The sequence below is a fragment of the Acartia tonsa genome, chromosome 1 (assembly GCF_053477335.1).
Source record: "Acartia tonsa isolate MP-2025a chromosome 1, ASM5347733v1, whole genome shotgun sequence".
NCBI classification, from domain to species: Eukaryota; Metazoa; Arthropoda; class Copepoda; order Calanoida; family Acartiidae; genus Acartia; species Acartia tonsa.
Window position 1 is genome coordinate 35,126,142 of NC_137260.1, and position 24,724 is coordinate 35,150,865.

General features: G+C 29.3%; 1 protein-coding gene across 1 annotated transcript in view; it reads right to left on the reverse strand.

Moving 5' to 3' along the window:
• The window catches only part of LOC145327230 (uncharacterized), a 379,853-nt gene that overhangs the window by 58,485 nt on the left and 296,644 nt on the right, over window positions 1-24,724 (reverse strand). The window contains exon 11 of the mRNA XM_080170817.1: window positions 11,651-11,738. Coding sequence (XP_080026943.1) covers window positions 11,651-11,738 — 88 coding nt within the window. The remainder of the gene's footprint in view (window positions 1-11,650; window positions 11,739-24,724) is intronic.

Sequence of the window (24,724 nt, forward strand, 5' to 3'; positions counted from 1 at the left end):
TTTATATGGTTAAAATTGACCATAATGATGAAAGAAAAAAGTTAAATGTAATCAAAATAATAGAGGCTGGGTAATTTGGAGCGATTTACAATTAAGGGATACAATTTTAAGGACAAAACTTTGACTAAACTATATGTTTTACTTTCACCTTTTTGGTTAGGTATAAAACTTTTGTTTTTTTACAGCTGAAATTTTTAAAAATAATTTTAATTTCATCTACAACTAAAGGGGTCACAATTAAAAACAAAACGAATCCTATTAGACATAACAAATGTATAAAATTCTAGACCCTATTATAAAAATACCCAAATTGATTATCCTTGAATACCATTCATACATTTGTATTCAGACAATGTTCAGGCCTTTCACTGGTTATTTGAAGATAAATAGATAAGAAAATATATAGATAGTTAAGCTATGTAGATAAATACATTTAGTAGAAACAAGGCTGATTTTATCCATAGGAAGCAAATTCTTAAATGTATAGGTAAGAACAACAGATTGATGAGTAGATGTTTAGTAGTCATATCAAAAATTGACAGCCAAGAAATATACATATTTTCTATAACAATTGGACTCCAGAGCAGTACCTAAGTCTGACGGAAAGACTGATTTAACGACTACAAGCAATTTAATAAGAATAATCCTCACAAGAAATCGAATTTAAATAGTGGCCGAGGAAATCACGTTACCTCTTAATCGTAGCTGATGGAAGAACAGACAAACAGACATTTGTATTCATAAAGTAGATTTACAGCTTAATTGGAAATTTTATAAAGGAAGACTAAAACGAAAAAATATATAAATATGGATATGAAAAAGTTGGTTTCTTGACCACAATATTTTAACTATTATTAAAATTCATAGTTTATAAAAAAAATCCTATAACATAAATTTAAATTTGCTTATTTAATATGGAATAAATAAACATTAGAATTTCTATAAAACAGAAGGCTAACAAAAATAGCAAATTTTGATAGTAATTCTTTATGTAAACTACTAGCGGCTGCGTCCCTAGATTCTATGGGCTCTGTATTCAATTAAGAAGTCAGAAGGAGCCAGAAAATAGCATAAAACCATTCCAAGGTATAAATACATTAATAAAATAGCATAAAACTATCCTGGGACCAAAACTAAGTTTTTTAAAAAATGAGAACACAATCAGTTCAGTAGAAATCTTAAGCTTCTTAATAGTTATTTCTCGCATCGTATTATAAACAGCTTTCCGCGGATATAAAATGTACAATTATAAGATTAAAACCAGTTTTTTTAGCCCCGAAATGCCGAAGGCACTGGCTAAAAAAATGGTTTTAATCTTACGATTGTACATTTTAATATTCGTAGGAAGCTGGATATATTACGATGCTAGACATAGTTTTTTCGTATGGATAAGAACCGGTTCCTATCCACCGGATTCGAATGAATACGAGAAAAACCTTTACTACTTTCTATAATAGAAAATGCCGAATAGCAACTCATAGGAGCCAGGAAGGGCAGAGGCGGGAGGGAGCTTTAATAGTTATTTCTCGCATCGTATTATAAACGGCTTTCCGCGGATATAAAATGTACAATTATAAGATTAAAACTAGTTTTTTTAGCCCCGAGATGCTGAAGGCATGGGCTAAAAAAACTGGTTTTAATCTTATGATTGTACAGTTTTATATTCGTAGAAAACTGGTTATAATACGGTGCTAGACATAGTTTTTTCGTATGGATGAGAACCGGTTCCTATCCACCGGATTCGAATGAATACGAGAAAATGTTTTACATTTTTTTTGTGAGAGGAGGAGGGGGGATTGGTAAAAATTCTTAGGTAGATGGTTGAATGGCTGTTTTTTTCAATCCATTGCTATTTTGTTGAAACATATTATCATTTACTTTATGATATTAGTATTCAGCATGTTACTTTCATAATCAATTTATTTTAACCAACCATTTAATTAGACATTATTTATCTTTGAGTATCTGTAGATAAAGAGAAATAACAAGGATAATATAGTCTATAGTAGCATAGCACAACTATTTAATTATATATTATTTATATTTGAGTATCTGTAGATAAAGAGAAATAACAAGGATAATATAGTTTATAGTAGCATAGCACAACTATTTAATTATAAATTATTTATATTTGAGTATCTGTAGATAAATAGAAATAACAAGGATAATATAGTCTATAGTAGCATAGCATAGCTATTTTATTATATATTATTTATATTTGAGTATCTGTAGATAAAGAGAAATAACAAGGATAATATAGTCTATAGTAGCATAGCATAGCTATTTTATTATATATTATTTATATTTGAGTATCTGTAGATAAATAGAAATAACAAGGATAATATAGTCTATAGTAGCATAGCACAACTATTTAATTATAAATTATTTATCTTTGAGTATCTGTAGATAAAGAGAAATAACAAGGATAATATAGTCTATAGTAGCATAGCACAACTATTTAATTATATATTATTTATATTTGAGTATCTGTAGATAAAGAGAAATAACAAGGATAATATAGTCTATAGTAGCATAGCATAGCTATTTTATTATATATTATTTATATTTGAGTATATGTAGATAAATAGAAATAACAAGGATACTATAGTCTATAGTAGCATAGCATAGCTATTTTATTATATATTATTTATATTTGAGTATCTGTAGATAAAGAGAAATAACAAGGATAATATAGTCTATAGTAGCATAGCACAACTATTTAATTATAAATTATTTATATTTGAGTATCTGTAGATAAAGAGAAATAACAAGGATAATATAGTCTATAGTAGCATAGCATAGCTATTTTATTATATATTATTTATATTTGAGTATCTGTAGATAAAGAGAAATAACAAGGATAATATAGTCTATAGTAGCATACCACAGCTATTTAATAATATATTATTTATATTTGAGTATCTGTAGATAAAGAGAAATAACAAGGATAATATAGTCTATAGTAGCATAGCACAACTATTTAATTATATATTATTTATATTTGAGTATCTGTAGATAAAGAGAAATAACAAGGATAATATAGTCTATAGTAGCATAGCACAACTATTTAATTATAAATTATTTATATTTGAGTATCTGTAGATAAATAGAAATAACAAGGATAATATAGTCTATAGTAGCATAGCATAGCTATTTTATTATATATTATTTATATTTGAGTATCTGTAGATAAAGAGAAATAACAAGGATAATATAGTCTATAGTAGCATAGCATAGCTATTTTATTATATATTATTTATATTTGAGTATCTGTAGATAAATAGAAATAACAAGGATAATATAGTCTATAGTAGCATAGCACAACTATTTATTTATAAATTATTTATCTTTGAGTATCTGTAGATAAAGAGAAATAACAAGGATAATATAGTCTATAGTAGCATAGCACAACTATTTAATTATATATTATTTATATTTGAGTATCTGTAGATAAAGAGAAATAACAAGGATAATATAGTTTATAGTAGCATAGCACAACTATTTAATTATAAATTATTTATATTTGAGTATCTGTAGATAAATAGAAATAACAAGGATAATATAGTCTATAGTAGCATAGCATAGCTATTTTATTATATATTATTTATATTTGAGTATATGTAGATAAATAGAAATAACAAGGATACTATAGTCTATAGTAGCATAGCATAGCTATTTTATTATATATTATTTATATTTGAGTATCTGTAGATAAAGAGAAATAACAAGGATAATATAGTCTATAGTAGCATAGCACAACTATTTAATTATAAATTATTTATATTTGAGTATCTGTAGATAAAGAGAAATAACAAGGATAATATAGTCTATAGTAGCATAGCATAGCTATTTTATTATATATTATTTATATTTGAGTATCTGTAGATAAAGAGAAATAACAAGGATAATATAGTCTATAGTAGCATACCACAGCTATTTAATAATATATTATTTATATTTGAGTATCTGTAGATAAAGAGAAATAACAAGGATAATATAGTCTATAGTAGCATAGCACAACTATTTAATTATATATTATTTATATTTGAGTATCTGTAGATAAAGAGAAATAACAAGGATAATATAGTCTATAGTAGCATAGCACAACTATTTAATTATATATTATTTATCTTTGAGTATCTGTAGATAAAGAGAAATAACAAGGATACTATAGTCTATAGTAGCATAGCACAACTATTTAATTATATATTATTTATATTTGAGTATCTGTAGATAAAGAGAAATAACAAGGATAATATAGTCTATAGTAGCATAGCACAACTATTTAATTATATATTATTTATATTTGAGTATCTGTAGATAAAGAGAAATAACAAGGATACTATAGTCTATAGTAGCATAGCACAACTATTTAATTATATATTATTTATATTTGAGTATCTGTAGATAAAGAGAAATAACAAGGATAATATAGTTTATAGTAGCATAGCACAACTATTTAATTATATATTATTTATATTTGAGTATCTGTAGATAAAGAGAAATAACAAGGATAATATAGTCTATAGTAGCATAGCATAGCTATTTTATTATATATTATTTATATTTGAGTATCTGTAGATAAATAGAAATAACAAGGATAATATAGTCTATAGTAGCATAGCATAGCTATTTTATTATATATTATTTATATTTGAGTATCTGTAGATAAAGAGAAATAACAAGGATAATATAGTCTATAGTAGCATAGCACAACTATTTAATTATAAATTATTTATCTTTGAGTATCTGTAGATAAAGAGAAATAACAAGGATAATATAGTCTATAGTAGCATAGCATAGCTATTTTATTATATATTATTTATATTTGAGTATCTGTAGATAAAGAGAAATAACAAGGATAATATAGTCTATAGTAGCATAGCATAGCTATCTTATTATATATTATTTATATTTGAGTATCTGTAGATAAAGAGAAATAACAAGGATAATATAGTCTATAGTAGCATAGCACAACTATTTAATTATATATTATTTATATTTGAGTATCTGTAGATAAAGAGAAATAACAAGGATAATATAGTCTATAGTAGCATAGCATAGCTATTTTATTATATATTATTTATATTTGAGTATCTGTAGATAAAGAGAAATAACAAGGATAATATAGTCTATAGTAGCATAGCATAGCTATTTTATTATATATTATTTATATTTGAGTATCTGTAGATAAAGAGAAATAACAAGGATAATATAGTTTATAGTAGCATAGCACATCCATAATTAAAATTTATTAAATATTTAGTATTAAAAATTTTTTTTTCATTAGAGATTTTTTATTTTTTGGGGGGGTATTTACCCCCCCAAAATCGTTTGGGGGGGGGGATAATCGCCCCATTACCCCCCCCCCCCCTAGGACGTCTAAAGGATAATATAGTGTAAAGTAGCATAGAACAATTATTTAATCATATTTTATTTATCTTTAAGTATTTTAGACTTTTTTATTCAAACCTTGTGGTGGCTTTAGACTATTTATCTGCACTTTTTACCGCTTCGAATACAGAGCACATAAGGGCAGGGGCGTTAGTTACTATACAATTAGGCATGAAACATGAGTTATATAAAATACTATGATTGTCCGGATGTCTGTCCGTCCGTCACTTGATAGCTCACTAACCACTGAACCGATAAGGTTATGACTTTCAGGAAATAAATAAAGGTTCCGGGTTTGTTTTAAGCTATTTTCTTCAGGAATGGTAGATCGCCCTTAAAAATATGTCACTAACCACCAAAAAAGCAAAAGTAATCAAAATAAGCGTGGTATTTTTTTCTTCTCATTTTTGATTTTTTACTCTTTTTTTCTTCTCATTTTTGATTTTTTACTCTTTATTTTCTTCACATTTTTAAGGTTCAAATCCCATTATAGATATAAAAAATAACATATTCTTTAGATTACTTAAATTGCAAATTATAGAGCAGCTCAATTCCGAAAGGTTATTATTCATTACGTATTCAAGTAAACGTTATTGTTTTATGACTTTTAATGACCCATAAATATATGACGGTCTTTGATACACAGGGTAAGGATGAGTATTCTTAATAAAAATTTTTATTTTAACAAGGACAATATCTCCATAAGTAGCGCAGCAATATCAAGCTAATAACAACAAAGGGAAATTAGCGAGGGAGGATATTTTATACGCGCGTTCTTTTATTCGTGGATTTAAAAACCAATTTATACTTTAATCAAATTTTTATTGGTTGGTCCAAACTTTTCAACCATTATTTAGTCCACAGAAGCAATAATTTTGTTTATCTGCTTATTTTTTCTTAGTCATATTTAATGAATATAATAACCACAAGGATAATATTGTCTATAAGTAGTGCATCTATAACTAAGGCCGTTTTGGCATTAAATCAAAGAATAAAAATAAATTCCACAGAAAGCTCTTTTCATTGTAGGTAATTAATTTGCATTCTGAAAAAAAATTTCCTGGGTTGTAAGTATTTTTTTTATAGAAATTTTATCCTTGTTTGTGGGTTGAAAGTTTTAAATGTTTTGTGGAAATTTAAAGAATACATTATTAAGCATAAATTAGCGTTTCCACTTTAAAGTATAATACAACTGAATTAAATTACAATTTTCAAAAATTTAAAAATGTTTAAGTAATTAAAAAATGAGAATAAGCGCTAAATATAATAAAAACATTTCTTTTAGCTAAAAAAAATCAGATGAAAAACGGGTAAGACAAAAAATATTTTATAAGACCTACAAACTTATTTGAGGACCCCACGTTCAGAGGTCATAATGAATTTTAATTGAAGCCAATTCCAATCATGTTTCAAGTACTTATTTCCTACCCATAACCGACAATATATTAAGAGTAGCTTCGCTACACAATTTAATGTATCTGTTTTTTAGGAACACGCTAATAAAGTTTAACGACCCTTTTGAACAAAATTAAAAGTCCGGACATTAATTATAATAAACTATTCTTTTAATTTTAATAAATTATTCATTTATGCTTAAAATGGTTCTCACAAATATAATTTACTTTTATGTACTTTAACAAGAAAATTATTTCCATAAGTAGGAAATTATCAATATTTTTGTGATGGGCTAGAATAACTCAATAAACCTTTGGTAGATGAAAGTTTTTAGAAGCATTGCTTATAGGTGTACATAACTTGTTATTATTTGTTAGATTAAAGCAAGAAAATATAGTTTTTATAAGAACGGTGTATTATAAAGTATTAATGTTTTTGTAAAATAACTCTAGCATAATCATGTTTAATAAAGTATAATAACGACATTTAGACTAAGGGTTTGAATTTTAATAAACAAATGGACCTTTGAATGTCCAATACTAAAAGAGTAAAAAATATGTAGATGTACTTAACTCTTGAAATGAAATGCCTATCTTAAAAATATTTTATGCATATAAGTTGACATATCTAAGTGGATATAAACAAAAATGTTTAGAAATTTTCAAAAGTTTTTAAATAACATTTATAGCTCATTTTTACACATTTGATTTTGAATATCCTTTAAAGAAGTCCAAAAATAAAGAAAATGGCATGTTAAAAGTCCACAACCCATCGTCATAAAGGCCTATCAGTAATACAGGGAGCAAGGGAACAGTGAACTATAAAGTGTACTTAAGCTTGTTCTCTCATTTGTTGGCTTAAACATTTGATAAATCCTAATTGAATAGTATAAACTAGCAAGGTCTAATAATTTTATTTTACTAGTTATTGTTATATTGGGTAAATGGTATCCCCGCTGGATTAGTCATCTTTGAGGAAAATCACCCATTTTGAGTAAGATATTACACTGAATAATATTGCTAGTGTATCCTTATTTCTTATCCTATTTATCAAACTATCTATATAAGACATATTTCTACATTTACTATTATTTACTTAAAGAACAATTTTCAAAATCTGCTCGGCTGGGTATAGAGGAAAATGTAATCTAAAGATATGTTGAACCTAGGGGTTTTCCTTGCCTCACCTACTTCCCCTAGAGGCTTAGGAAGCTACATGTTGAAAAATGCAATAATCTTTCATTATCCTATCCTTGCATCCACGCAATCTGGCCGCTTGAATTAAAATTGAAGGTTGTTATTCTAAAGAGCAACATTTATCATGTCTTGTGAATACAACATTTCAGATGTTTCTGCATTTAAACTAAACTTGGTGATATAAATAGTTGAAGAAGGACAATTCCAACTATTCAAAAATCAAGAAAGCAAATTAATAAATAATACCTTGTAAAGAAATAAATGAGAAATAAAGAGTTAAATTTTTATTTTTAATTTCCAAGGCTTTTCACATAATAAATGATAAAAAAAGCCATAAATCAAAATTTCAAAGTATTCTTTAAAAGTTGTACTTAATTATCAAATACCTAGGTCATATGCTATTTCTAGAATATTTCTAATTCCTACGAAACACTTTTACCCTTCCTTTGCGCCTAATTGTCCCTCCCATAATTACCCTAGCTCAATTAATTAAAGCTACCCACATATCACTCTAAAAAATTATATTCTACTATTCTAATAAGGAAAAAATTAACATTCCGAGGATATTAAAATGGAAAATTATAAGATTAAAACCAATTTTGTTAGTCCCGAGGGACAGATGTTTCAGACTAATGTTATGATTTTTATTTAAATATTCGTGGAAAATTGTCTGCAGTACAATGCTATAAATGATTTTTCAGAACCGGTTCTAATCCACCGGATATCAAACATGTCTGGAGCCATTCTGGAAACATCTTTACAGTATCTGTTTTATATTTTTTACAGTGCTTACTTTTATTCTATTGAAAGAGGTATAAAACATTTTATATTTTTTTGCAGTGCTTACTTTTATTCTATTGAAAAAGGTATGAAAACATTTTATATTTTTTTTTGCAGTGCTTACTTTTATTCTATTGAAAGAGGTTTGTAAACATTTTATATTTTTTTGCAGTGCTTACTTTTATTCTATTGAAAAAGGTATGAAAACATTATATATTATTTACAGTGCTTACTTTTATTCTATTGAAAGAGGTATGAAAACATTTTATATTTTTTTTTGCAGTGCTTACTTTTATTCTATTGAAAGAGGTTTGTAAACATTTTATATTTTTTTGCAGTGCTTACTTTTATTCTATTGAAAGAGGTATGAAAACATTTTATATTTTTTTGCAGTGCTTACTTTTATTCTATTGAAAGAGGTATGAAAACATTATATATTTTTTACAGTGCTTACTTTTATTCTATTGAAAGAGGTATGAAAACATTTTATATTTTTTACAGTGCTTACTTTTATTCTATTGAAAGAGGTATGAAAACGGTGCTCTGAGCAAATTTCTACAAATAGGCCTACCCGTAATTTTACAAGGATAAAATTAGACCAAAATAGTGCAGCTAAAACTTTTCTAAAAACAGATTATTTGCCAACATGTATACAAAAGAAGAGCAGCTGAACAGTTTTTAAAATATCATTAAATTTAGCCTTTCTTTATATTATGTAATTTAATATGAAATAATTTTAAAAAACTTAAAAAGGGGGCAAATTGTTTTCTCACTTAATTAAAGTAAAGATTTTTTCTTTTATGAAAATATTGAGTTGAATTTTTTAACTGTTAATTTGTTGTTAAGTTGAGCAAAATTTAAGTGAGATATAGAGTAGCTATGCCTTTTCTGGTTGTTAATTGTAACGAATAAGAAACTGAGGGTACAAAATCATATGTATATGTTTTAATATACACTTTTAAATCAACGTTTTTAAAGAGATAATCTATATAGTTTAAATCAAACTTAGATATTATATGTACATAATCTCTATACCCAAAGCTTTTAAGCCAACAAATCAAAACTTTGGGTATCATTATAATTTACAGTCCAATATTATCTTTCTCCCTGCTACTACTGGGAATTAAGTTATACATATGTAAGACTAAAAAATATTACGAAAAAGAGAACAAAACAAATGCAACAAGCAAAAAGATGTGTTTAGTTAACAAGAATGATACACTACATAAATAATAGTAGCATAGCGATATTAAAGTTTTTTCATATTTTAAATTGACAATTAGATCATCGTGTAATCCATTCTCCCTATTTTCATTTTTTGAACAAAAATCTTATCTCTATTCCCTGTAGGGCCCTTTACCAACAGAAAAATACCACTGCGGGGCTCTTTTAACCTTTTAACTTAATCTAATCTGAAATTGGAATATTCTTTTTTCTGAAAGTTGTTTTGTGTTCCGATGCAATGTGAGGAAAACCAGCGTGGCGGTTTGTGTAAAGTACATAACCCAGCCACATAACCCATATTAAAAGGTAATACAGATTGCTAACAAGGACAATTGATACAAAATATCCTTAAATATAGAGCAGCTACAATTCCCTTTAAAATCGTGTGTATCCGCCCTTTCTAAACATACTTTTTAGACAAAATTTATGTTTTAATTCAGGAATTCAGGAATAGGTAAATGTAACTTTTTTTAAAGAAAAATTATCTGTATTACTCGTATTAGGCTATATATTAAGTAAAAAAACTGCAAAATTTAATCTTCTCACATAGGTAGAATTTTCTATGAAGGAAATAAAAAGTTATCCCTATATCTATGGTCAAAATAAACAAAACATCTTTATTCAAAATTTAACCTCTGTCAAGGACAATATAACGTGTTTTCATTACTGCTAAAAATAAACATAGATTTATAAAAAAAATTACTCATCTCTTGCCTATAGCACCCAAGAATTTTGCTATATATCCTATGACTCTTAGGAAGGACTGTTAAAAATATTAATTTGTATTATTTTATTTGCATTGGTGATAACCAGGGCTCGGCAGCCGTAGCCGCAGAATCAGCCACCATCAGCCATAAAAAGATTATTTTTCATTTTTTCACTAGCAAAAGTGTTAAGGTAATCTTAATTATGTGTAATATTTTTCATCAAAGCAATGAATTTGTTTGTTTTATAGGTGTTTTGTAAGAACACCATGAGGACATTTTTGTGGGTGTTTTTTGGGTGCCAATCGTAATGTTTTGTATATTTTTAGGGAGGCTCCTCATCACATCAATACAAATAAATACAAACAATTTAAATTGTGGCAAAACATGCTGTTTCTGAGGTCTTAGGTTACAATAGAATGCCAACACAGAAGCAGGTTAACTGAGGCTGTAATGATTGTGTCCTACTATAATATTAAGCAACTAAAGAAACCACTAAAGGTAAGATAAGATAAGGAAAAGAAATATATTTGTTTTAAATTAAAAGGTTTTCTAGTTTTTTTATCGATATTTTGAAAACTATCAAAAGGTTTTCAGTTTGCCGTCAAAAATAAAACTAAGATGATTCTTTTTTATTACATATTAAGTAAGTTTACTGTCACTTTCTCATATTGCTGCGCTACTTATTGACACTTATTTAGTGCATCGTATCTTAGACAGCTTTCCTCGGATATTAAGATAAAAAATATAGGATTAAATCCAGTTTAGTCAGCCCCGAGAGGCCGAAGGCCTGTTCTAACTAAACTTATTGATTTTTATGATTTTTATTTTAATATTAATGGAAAATTGTCTCTAATACGATGTTAAACATGATTTTTCAGAACCGGTTCTAATTCACCGGATAATAATCGGTTTCGAAGCAATACTGGAAAACATATTTATACTAACTGAACTTACATTTTTAGACTGAACAATTTCTTTGAAATCATTGAGTTTAATTTCACCCTGGTCTCCGACTGTCCGCTTGAACACTTTTTCCAGCCATCTGAAATATTAAAAGTTGTTAGTAAAGTCTTTTTCTTATAGAAATATGAATTGTATAGTCATTTCAGTAAACAGTGTAACTGGGACTGAATGCAAGACACTTTTCAAACAATCTAATAGTCTTTTTAAGGTAAAAGTATCAGTTTACAGAGAGAGTTTTAAATTGAACTGTAAATCACACTGGTACCCAAAGTTTGGGTAGTATAATTAAATTTTTATTTGCTTGTTTCAAACTATAAGTGTCAAAACTTTTTAACCAATAATTTTAATCTACAGTATGGTTACTGTTATTTCTAATCATTGGGCATATATATATACATATATCAATTTATTTTCAATTGCCTGATCAGTCATTGGCCAAAAGATTCTAGTCTTCCTTGTAAATCTTAATTTAGTATCAAAAAATATTTTGGGGGGTGTAAAAGTTTTTTTTTTGGGGGGGGTATTTTTAATCATTTGGGGGGTTGGGGGTGTCCCACCCCCCCAAGAATAGTTATAAACCTTCCCGGGACCTATAAGAAGCTACCCTGTTAAGGAGAACCCGATCGGTTCAGCGGTTAGCGAGATCCTTCGGTACAAACACACAGACAAACAAACAGACAAACATCCTGTTACTTTAGTATAAGAATAACATTGCATGAAAGATATATAAGGACTTGTGTGAGGACTTAAAGAAAACTTCCAAAAATATAAAATGGAGACTTGAACGACAGGTAAGCAGACATAGGAACTTGCAAAAAATAATTTTGTCCACAGTAAAGTATACTTGTTAACATCCTGCGTTAATTTTGTTTATAGAAAATTATATTTGTTTATGATACAAAGTACTCCCCCTGTCTGTCTGTCCGTTTGTCCAGATAAAGCGTAAGATTTGAACACAGTAATAGTGTCTGACTCATTATGACGTAACAAAAAAAATTAGCCAATGAGAGGCCGTTATTGACCAATGGTAAAATTTATAGTGGCCTCTCATTGGCTAATTTTTTTGTTACGTCATAATCAGTCAGACACTATTACTGTGTTCGTAAGATTTCGCCAACTGCTAAATCAATTAGACTCTTATTTAGTGTATATACCTACTGCCCAAACCAGATTTTAGGCTATTTTCCTGGTTGAGTGGAACAACAGAAAAAGTGGGGTGGGGAGAAGACACCATTTATCCGAATAGGCGAAGGCCCGTAGAAAAAATGGGCAAAGCCACTAATCATTTATGAATTGAAAAAAATGTATTTAAAATTCTGAAATAAATATGAACCAATGCATGATGTATACAATTTTTAGTTTGTAACATTTTTCACATATCCCATTCCTTTTTATCATTTAAATGAAAAAACATTCTATTGCATTTTAGTAAACAATTTTTAAAAAAATATTTGTCACTGTCCCTTTACACTATAGAAAGGCCCATAAGGGTCATTTGTCAAATTTGCTATGCTAACACAATGGTCTAGAAATTAGGCTATTTGGACATTTTAAATTCTTTCTATTTTAATAAATATTCACTAACGAATAATATTTCAACATTAAAGGAAAAGATGTTTTTAAGGATATAGCAACTGACGTTAAATCAATCTTACTCTCAATCATTTCAAATTAATTTTAACTTTTGTATATTAAAATTATCTGGGGTAAAGTTTGTAAATACAGATTTAAGAGCAGAATGGTAGAGTTTCATAACTAATCTTCCTTCCAATATTCTGCAAAAATTAAATCACACAGGACAATTTATTCCTGTTTTGTATTGGGGAGAAGCTTAATCTATCCACCACTGGCCTAAACAAACCCATTCATTTTTCTTCTTTACTTTCGACATTTTAATCGGTTTCTTATAAATTTATTACTATTAAATTTTGCACAAAAAGCTTTTTTTGACCCACTGTACTTTTGAGTGTTAGAAAGAAAAATTATGCGTATAATCAGAACACTCATTGATACAGTTTCAGTGAAGAAGTCCTACAAATTCATATCTATCCTAATATTAAAGTAACAGAATGTCTCTTTGTTTGTTTAGCAACGAATCTTGTTCAACTGATATAGGTCTCCTTTTCAGCCAAGCGTATTATGGTCCTATGAGGGAACTATTTTAAATAAATATGCCTCCACCATACAAAGAAAAAAAATTCTTATCAAAAATTGTTTGCTTATACCTTCTCCGTATAAAACAAAATTTAAAGAAGAGTTTCAACTTCCAATCCGGTGCTTTTAAAGGCCTCTAGTGGCGAAGCCGCTAGTTTAACATATTTCAATGATTTTTTATTGTTGTAATTATCTACTGTACAATAAACTTTACCTGTTTTTTATTTTATTACATAAAAATATTATTTATTAAGCTTTCATATGAGATTTACTAAATCACTATGCTTTTACTATAAAGGTATCTTTTTTATCTGTCTATAATGCTATGGGGGATATTTAGCTTTAATAATGCTTTTGTAAATTATATATTTTTAAGCACCATTTTCAAATAGTTTAAAACCATAAATGTTCAAAAGTAGAAAATTTGGTAAAGAAAGAGAAAGGTAGAAATAAAAAGAAAGAGAGAGAGAGAGACAAAAACACTTTCTTTAAGAAATCAATTGGCCTAATTTTGAAATTTCTATTTCTATTTTGTTCCTTTTAGGGTAGTTGTCATATATAACTGTTTTGTGTCTTTCTTAACGATCACAAATCTATATTTTACATTTTTAAAAAAGTAGAGAGACTTTTATTTTAAAAATCCTTTAAGGTTTTTATTGGTATATTAAATTTTTTTTTAATAATCTAAATATATTATCATACTAGTTGCTTTATCCCTATTTATAGGGGAGGTCAGAATAATATCTTAATGACACCACAAGACATTTATAAAGCTCACCTTAAACGTACAACCTATTCGAAACAACATTTTTTTTAGATCTTTAGCCTCAGACAAAAAAAACTTACTATATATATTATATAACCTTCTGTATATATCTTTTCAAAATATATAAAGATTCATTAGCGATTTTGATTATGATATATGTTTTATTTTTATCTATCTATCTATCTATATGCAATTATCCCTAGTAGTTTTTAAATCTGACAAGTAGTGACAAAACCTTGTCTAATCTGAGTTTTGACAGGTTTTCCTCAGGTTTTAATCTGCCCGCCCCTCATCAATCAACTCTGACATTTGATTACATTTCGTCAGATTGTAATCTGACGAAACCTGTGTTTTTGCGCAAAAAGGTACTAAAACTCAGATTACTCAGGATTTGCCGCCAAATTTTTAATCTGTCAGGGGGGATTTCAGATTATAATCTGACGAATCTGACACAATGTGAGCAAAGTTCAGGTGATTAAGATCGTAATCTGTGATTAAATTGACCCTAAAAAATTTGCCCAGTTAATCCCTTATCTGACATTTGATGACAAACAGTCATACTATAACCTGACATTTGATGACAAACAGTCATACTCTAATCTGACAATTGATGACAAACAGTCATACTCTAATCTGAAATTTGATGACAAACAGTCATACTGTAATCTGACATTTGATGACAAACAGTCATACTCTAATCTGACATTTGATGACAAACAGTTATACTGTAATCTGACATTTGATAACAAACAGTCCTACTCTAATCTGACATTTGATAACAAATGGTCATACTCCTAACTGACTTTTAGTGACAAACAGTCATACTTTAATCTGACATTTGATGACAAACAGTCATACTCTAATCTGACATTTGATGACAAACAGTCATACTCTAATCTGACAATTGATGACAAACAATCATACTCTAATCTGACATTTGAAGACAAACAGTCATAATTTAATCTGACATTTGATGACAAACAGTCATACTCTAATCTGACATTTGATGACAAACAGTCATACTCTAATCTGACATTTGATGACAAACAGTCATACTCTAATCTGACATTTGATAACAAATGGTCATACTCCTAACTGACTTTTAGTGACAAACAGTCAAACTTTTATCTGACATTTGATGACAAACAGTCATACTCTAATCTGACATTTGATGACAAACAGTCATACTCTAATCTGACAATTGATGACAAACAGTCATACTCTAATCTGACATTTGAAGACAAACAGTCATACTCTAATCTGACATTTGATTACAAACAGTCATACTCTAATCTGACAATTGATGACAAACAGTCATACTCTAATCTGACATTTGATGACAAACAGTCATACTCTAATCTGACAATTGATGACAAACAGTCATACTCTAATCTGACATTTGAAGACAATTAGTCATACTCTAATCTGACATATGATGACAAACAGTCATACTCTAATCTGACAATTGATGACAAACTGTCATACTCTAATCTGACATTTGAAGACAAACAGTCATACTCTAATCTGACATTTAATGACAAACAGTCATACTCTAATCTGACATTTGATGACAAACAGTCATACTCTAATCTGATATTTGATGACAAATAGTCATACTCTAAACTGACTTTTAGTGACAAACAGTCATACTCTAATCTGACATTTAATGACAAACAGTCATACTCTAAACTGCCTTTTAGTGACAAACAGTCATACTCTAATCTGAATTCAAGTGAAAAATAGTCATACTCTAATCTGATTCTTAATGACAAATAGTCATACTCTTTATTGAAACAAATAATAATTCTGATATTTTGATTTTAATAGCAATAAATTTTACAAAATTACAAAATATTTAATTAAAAAATATAAAACTATAAAATTAAATGATGGTACTCTTCAAAAGATTCTGGTTGTTCTAGTTGTGCAAATGGGTCAACAGAAGTAACTATCATAAACGATTTTGTACTTATGTAACAATCTTTTAATTAAGTTATTCTATTGAAAATTGTCTCTTTCTTGGTTTCTCATTTCTTTGTTTGTGTGGTAACTGCATCAAAAACTGCTCATCAACAATTTAAAAATAAGTTATGATGTAGTTTTAAGATTTTCAAAACCACCTCAACACCAGACTAAAAAAAATAACAACCTGACATTGAAGTGATTCTAAAATTTTGTGTTAAATTAATTTTTGACAATAGGTATACTAATTAGAAATGATTACAAATCAACATATAATATCTAAAGGGATAGTTGCATAAAGTGCATTAAAAAAGTTTGATGGCAAACATAAGTTACAAAAATACCATCTAACATATATAATTTTCAAGTCTTGATATTTTTAAAACTACCTGTTAGAAAATTGAAATTATTACAAATGTATGTCCTCTAGATAAACTATTGAACATAAAAAAATATGCAGTTCACTAAATTCAAGTTGAAATGCAATTCTTGCAACTACCCCTTTGATGCAAAAAATAAGGAAAAATTTAATACTATTAATTAGATATCTATGAATATTTGATTTCAACATTCAATTATACAAATTATACATTAAACTAAATAATAATAATATATCAGAAAAAAAACTAAAAAACACAGAATATGCAACAATATTTTTTGTTTTTGTTAATGTAGCTAAGATCAAGATTTATATTGTGATATATTTTGAAGTAGTTTCTATATTTTTTTAATATCCTCCCCCCCCCCCCCATAAAGTTTTTTTGTCTCTTATTTTGAATGTTAGATTTACAAAATTTCTTTTTAAATTACACAAATATGCAACCTTTACTGTAATTTTTTTACTCCTAGCTGTCACCAATTTTTTTGCACGAAAAACAAAGTAACATTGATTATAATCCTACTAAAACCTTTTTTAAATGACTCAGTACTTATAATCTAAAGTGTTCTTCTAACTTTTACACAATTTTTAATGAAAATTTTTAAAACTTTCAGTCTGTATGTTTGGCATGTAACATCCAATTAATATTTTTAAATAATATTTAAAGATTTTAAGCCAACAAATTAGAGATTATAGAACCAGTATAATTTCCAGTCCAATGTCCACTCCCTCTGTGGTTTATGCAAATAACTTGATTGTTATATAACACAAAAATTTAACCACAAAAACGATTATCTAGAAAAAAAAACTAACCGGAAAGGATATCTAAAAAAGATACAACACAAAATATTTTCTCCAACTATTTAAATTTAATATAGTTTTTTTTAATATATTTTTTTTCCTTTTAAAACTTAAACTTTACTATCTATCTATTGAAAGTAACAATTCATATATTTGTTTCTCCTTATATAAAAGTAACAGGATGTCTATATGAAAGTGTCAGTTTGTCTGTTAATACAATGGGATCTCTTAACTGCTGAACTAGTATGGTTAAAATTAACAATGTAGCTTCTCATAGGTCCTGAAAAGATGTTTTTTATCTTTTCTTTATAAAACTAAAATTGAATATTAAGGGGAGTTGATTCGTCCCCCCCCCCCATTAGAGGCTTTTAGGGGTGTACCCGCTAATTAGAAACAAAATACAGGGAGGGTAAAACCATGGGCATTTTAATACACTAATCCCCAAAGTTTTATAATAACCTTTCCTTGTTCTTTGTCTCGCCAGCTCTAGGGATATTTATTGTATTTTTATTGATTGGTTCATAAAGTTGAGTGTTCAAACGTTTCAACCACTTATTTCAATCTACAGATGGGTTAATTTTGTGTATTATCATTGGGGATATACAACAACAATTTATCGGCCCTTGCCTTATCCCTTTAGATCCCTGAAGAAAATAGCAATATCTAATGAAACACAGGGATAAGACAATGGCAGATAAATGGATGTACATATCAATGGCACACAAAATTACATCTTCTGAAGATTAAAATTAGTGGTTGAAACGTTTGAACACTCAATTTAATAAATCAACCAATCATAATTTTGTAAAAGTTATTAAACCAACGAATGAGAAAACATTATCATAAAACTTTGGGTACCAGTGTTATAAACAGCCCAATGTCAAAGTAGGGAATAAGAAAGTACCCAAAGTTTTATCACCACATTGTCCAGAGAGAGAGGAAACAATGAGCTATTTATTACACTGCACTGGTCCCCAAAGTTTTTTAATAACGTTTACTCATTCGCTGATTTAACAACATTGGGGACTTTTACTAAAAAAATTGTGTAAACAAAAAAGTGGAAAATCAACCCGCCTTAACATACATCTCCAATGATGATGCACAAAATTACCCCTTCTGTAAATTATGATTAGTAGTTAAAACATTTGGAGACTCAAAATGAGTAAAAAAGTCCCTAAAGTTGTTGTGCCAATAAATGAAAAAACGTTAAAGATTTAACAGGAATTCAAGGGATAAACCAATGGACAAAACATTTATTCATATCCCAAATGATGATAAACAAGATAATCCTACTGTAGAATAAAATTATTGGATGAAAAATTTGCACCCTTCTAATGTAAAAAAAAACATTCAAACTTTAATAAGAAAAACCTGTAAGTGTTGTCAACCGAAGATAACTTTGGGTACCAGCGTAATTTAAAGCCCAATGTCCCCTCCCTCCCTGGTCAAAAAGAGAGGGAGGAGACATTGAACTGTATAATACAATAATACCAAAGTTTTAATTCATTCGCTCTACACTTTGGGTACTTTTATTAAATTTGATTAGTCAATTAATGTACCAGCATTGTCCAAACGTTTTAACCAATAATTATAGAATTTAGAAGGGGTATTTTGATGTATCATCCATTGTTTTATCCCTTTTATCACTGACAATGTTATACGTCTCTGAAAAGCAGGTATATTCTAAGCTGTGAAGGATTAATTGTAGTATTAATTATAGACAGTTGACCAATGATATTGGTCATCTTTTAGCTAGGCTACTTCAAGTAAGAGCATCATCTAAAAATCAGTCTACTAAAATGAATATCGGAATGCACCTCAGCCCCCCCCCCCCCCTTATATTCAACTTTCCAAAATTTCACCTAAACAAACATACCAAAGGACACTTGAACTAATTGATAAAAATAAAATGTTTTAAATGGATGTGTAGACTTTCTGATAACATTCATAAAATAATTATGAAAAGTTTAAAATGGATAGAACATTCTAACATGTAAAATTAATGAAATATAACCATTATGTACGGACAAACAGACCCTAACTATATAAAAAGCTTCTCTTTTGACGAGGAAACATACAAAAGCGAAGCTCCAAAGTAGTAAAACCAGGGAAAAGGGATTGGATACTAACAAACAATTCTAAGTGAAAATTTCCCCACAATCTCCTTTCCCTTTTTCTGAAGTTATTACCCACTTCCCTTCATTTACATCAAGAAACAAGTTTTACGCCAACTCTACGCCAACAACATATTTATAAAAAATTTAATATTTGTTGATTATCAATAGGATAATTCTAGCTAACCGGACCGACCCCAATTATACAAAGTCGCTTTAAAAAAAAACAGGGATCTAAAGGGAAAAGACAAAGGCTGATAAATTGATGTACTTCCCCAATGATTATACACAAAATCACCGTTTCTGTAGAATTAGATTAAAATTATTGGTTGAAGCGTTTGAACTTTCAACTTAATGAAACAACAAATCAAAATTTACTAAAGAGCCCAAAGTTGAAAAGCCAACGAATAAGAAAACATTTTTATAATAATTTGAGGACTAGTGTAATTAACAACCCATTGTCCCCTCTTTCTCTGAAAAAAAACAGTATAGTAGTTGGGGAGGGAGGGGACATTGGGCTGTTTATTACTATAGTCCCTAAAGTCTTATGATAATGTTTTCTTATTCATTGCAAACTTCGTTGAAAACTTTGGGGACTTTCAACCAATAATTGTAAACTACAGAAGAGGTAATTTTGTGTACCATCATTGGGGATGTACATAAAATTATCGGCCATTGTCTTATCCCTTTCGATCCCTGAAAAGAAGTTAGCTATGCATAAGTAACAATTGTTAAAAGTCTAAGCTTTCCTATAATTCTGGTTGGTCTTTCCATATGTCCGTTCAAAACGCATAGCTCCCCTTGGACGTCTATGCCCCCCCTATCAAAAAAAAGCTTGGACGTCCTTGATACCACGAGTTTTTTGGGAGGTAATTAGGTTAGGTCTGTACATCCGTAATTAATAAATTTTGTCCCATTGCAATGCATTGGTTTCAAGCTTTGCACGATAAATAGTTGGCTGGTTTTGCTGTGCTACTTATTGTTGAAATTGTACTTGGCTAGAATAAGTATAGCTAGTTTGAAGTGCACTTTTATTTCATAGCTGTATTTTATTAAAATAAGAAACATATATTGCTGCGGTATTTCTTCTATTAGAAATAATTACAGAATGCTATTGTTATGTTAGTATGGATAAGATAGTTCTTATTAGACTATCAATTTAAAATATTTTGCTTCGCTAATCATGAACATAATTTTCCCTATTAATATTAAATTGTCAGCTAGATTTTCTGCAAGAGGGGGAGAGGGAGGGAGATAGATAGAAAGAGAGAGAGAGAGAGGAGAGAGACAGAGAGAGAGAGAGACAGAGAGACAGAGAGAGAGAGGAAAAGAGATGACAATGAGCTGTTTAAAACACTTGTTCCCAAACTTTTATATTTACGTTTTCTTATTCGTTGGCCAAACAACATTGGGGAATTTAAATGAAATCTGATTGGTTGGTTTATTAAATTAGGGATCTAATGTACTTTCAAAATTTGTTTGGGTGAGGGTATATAATAGTTAGTTCTATGTAGCTGCACATCTTATAGACAAAAAAAAGCTTCACTACATAGAGATAAATTGTTCATGGTAATAAATGTATAGATAGATTTAATTATATCTGCGCTACTTGACTTAATTTTTAAAAGCAAAGCTTTTCTATCATAAATTTCGGTCCGTCCGTACGTAACTAATAGCTTTTTTCGTTAATTTAGGCAAGTTAGAATTGTCCTATTGATTTCAAACTTTGAATGATGATTTCAGTAGTAGTTAGGTAAGATTTAGAAAGCGTAGCAACTTTATAATCGTTACCAGAATGTCCGTAAGTTCATTTTAAACATGTTGATTTTTATCTTTTTTAACAACATATTTTTATTTGATATAATCATCCGATTGATCTGAAATTTAGGTACACCGACAAACGTCCTACTACGACAAACGTACTAATGCGACAAACATCCTAATCCGACAAACCTCCTAAACGACAAACGTCCTAAGCGACAAACCTCCTAAACGACAAACCTCCTAATGCGACATCTTTTAAGTAAAACCCCCTAAAAACTTTTCAAGTGATATCACATTTATTAAGTGTGAGGTAAGGGTCGATATTTTTAATGCAAGGTTGTATCGGGTTCGAAACCATGCCGTTGGGTAGCCAACACCGACTTTGGGACAACTGTCGGACGGATTTTTAAATTTCACCCTGTGGACAAAGTTATTCAAGAAAGAAATTTCGGTTTTAAATTTCGTCCCTGTGTGTTTTATCGCCATATTGGATTTTATTGTTCAACTTTTTTAACAGCAGTGGTGAATTTTGTCCTCAAATTTTGGAAGATTTTTTTTATTTTTTAACTTTTGAAAAATTTTAGGACGTTTTACTTAAGAAATGCCGCATTAGGATGTTTGTCCCTTTAGCTGGTTTGTCGCATTAGGGGGTATGTCGCTTAGGAGGTTTGTCGCATTAGGATGTATGTCGCATTATGAGGTTTAGGACGTTTGTCGCATTAGGACGTTTGTCCCTTTAGGAGGTTTGTCGGTGTACCGAAATTTATAGTACTGATTCCTAATACAATAAAACACAATGTTATAAGCGAAGCATCTCTATAATCAAGTCCTAAAAAAGTCGGAATGTCCTTAGACAGAATTCTGTATTTACAAAAAAATACATATAATTTTGTCAAAACTTTTATATTTATATTTTGTAAATTCAGTTCTGATACTCTATAAAAGTTAATGTTCGTCTGTCATACCGTTCCAGAGCTTCGTTTTTATGGATGTTGTCATCCTTGTTCTTAAGTAAAGTGTAGATGTTGTCCTTGTTAAATGCGTCCGTGTGGTTTATTTACATAACAAATCTAAGTTGAGTAGGGATAGATCAATGAAAAAAAAACAATAAATTGAAGTAAAGTCTAAGCTTTTGTGTTCTTATTAAAAGCGAAGCTTTTCTATAATTAGGGTCTGTCCGTCCGTCCGAGCGTAATGGATAGCTTTTTTCGTTAATTTAGGCATGTTAGAATTGTCCTATCGATTTCAAATTTTGCATGGTGATTTAGAAAGCGTAGCAACTCTATAATCATTACCAAAATTTCCGTACGTCAATTTTAAACATGTTGATTTTTAAACTTTTTTAACAACAAATTTTTATATGATCTAATCATCTGATTGATTTGATTTTTGATATATCGATTCCTGGGACAACAAAGTATAATGTTATAAGCGAAGCAACTCTATAATCAAGTCCTAAATATGTAAGTATGTCCATAAACATTATCCTGTATAAAGCAGTTTTTCAACAAATTTACTTACAATTTTGTTTCGACTCTTATACATTTATATTCTGATTATTCAGTTCTGACACTATATAAGTGTTAATGTCCGTTTGTCTTTCCATTTCAGTGCTTCGCTTTTATGGATGTTGTCATCCTTTTGTTAATCTATTGATTACTTGACACTTGATATACTAGCGGCTGCATACCTAACATTTAGAAGCTTTGTATTTGAAGGGGTAGGGAGGAAACAAAATAGCATAAAACCATCCTAAAATGTAAGACCAATGTGAAGATTCTCTAAAATAAAGAACTCAATCAGTTCGGTAGCTTTCAAAATCTTAGGTTACAAACAAAACAAGGATGACAACATCCACAAAAGTGAAGCTCTGAAACGGTAGGACAAAAGGGCATTAACACTTGTAAGGTTTTTAGAACTGAGTCATCAGAATATAAATGTATAATAGTCGAAGCAAAATTATAAGTAAATTTGTTAAAATTGCTTGATGCGGGATAATGTTTAAGGACATACTTACATTTTTATGACTTGATTATAGAGTTGCTTCGCTTATGATATTGTACTTTGTTGTCCCAGGAATCAGTATACCAAAAATCAGATCAATCGGATAATTAGATCATATTTTGTTGTTAAAAAGTGAAAAAATCAACATGTTGAAAATGGACGTACGGACATTCTGGTAACGATTATAGAGTTGATATGCTTTCTAAATTGTACCTAACTACTACAGGGATCACCATGCAAAATTTGAAGTCGATGGGACAATTCTAACGTGCCTGAATTAACGTAAAAAGCTATCCGTTACGGACGGACGGACCCTAATTATAGAAAAGCTTTGCTTTTAAAAACCTTATTACTATATTTAATACAAAGAGATATATAGAGTAGCCCTGCCCCTAATGATAATAAATGAACAAAGAGGGGAAATTGAACTGTTAATTACACAAGTACCATAGGCGTCCAAAGGGGGGGGTAATGGGCCATTTGGCACCCCCAAACGATTTTGGGGGTGCCGTAGGCACCCCCAAAATTTTGTGAACAATACCCCCCCCAAAAAAAAATTACCCCTACCTTGGGGGTGCCGTAGGCACCCCCAACGATTTTGGGGGGGGTATTTACCCCCCCCAAACCATTTTGGGGGGGTAAATACTCCCCCCAAAATAGAAAATCTCTAACAAAAAAAATTTTTGCGCGCTTCGCGCGCATTTTTAATACTAAATTTTTTATAAAATTTAAATTACCCCCCCCAAAAATTTTACCCCGGGGGTAAATTTTGGGGGGGGTAAACAAATTTTACCCCTGCCAACAAATTTCAGGGGGGGTAATTACCCCCCCCAAGCAAATTTTACCCCCGGGGTAAAAATTTTGGGGGGGGTAAAAAAAATTTGCGGCGCGCTTCGCGCGCCATTTTACCCCCCCCAAAACCAAATTACCCCCCCCTTAAAAAAAATTTACCCCCCCCAAAATAAAAAGCTTGGACGCCCCTGACAAGTACCCAAAGTTTTAAGATCATGATTTATATTCGTTGGATTAAGAACTTTAGGTACTTTAATTAAATTTAAATAGGTTAGTTCTTTAAAAGCTTGTAAATGTTTCAACTAATAATTTTAATCTATAGTAATGGT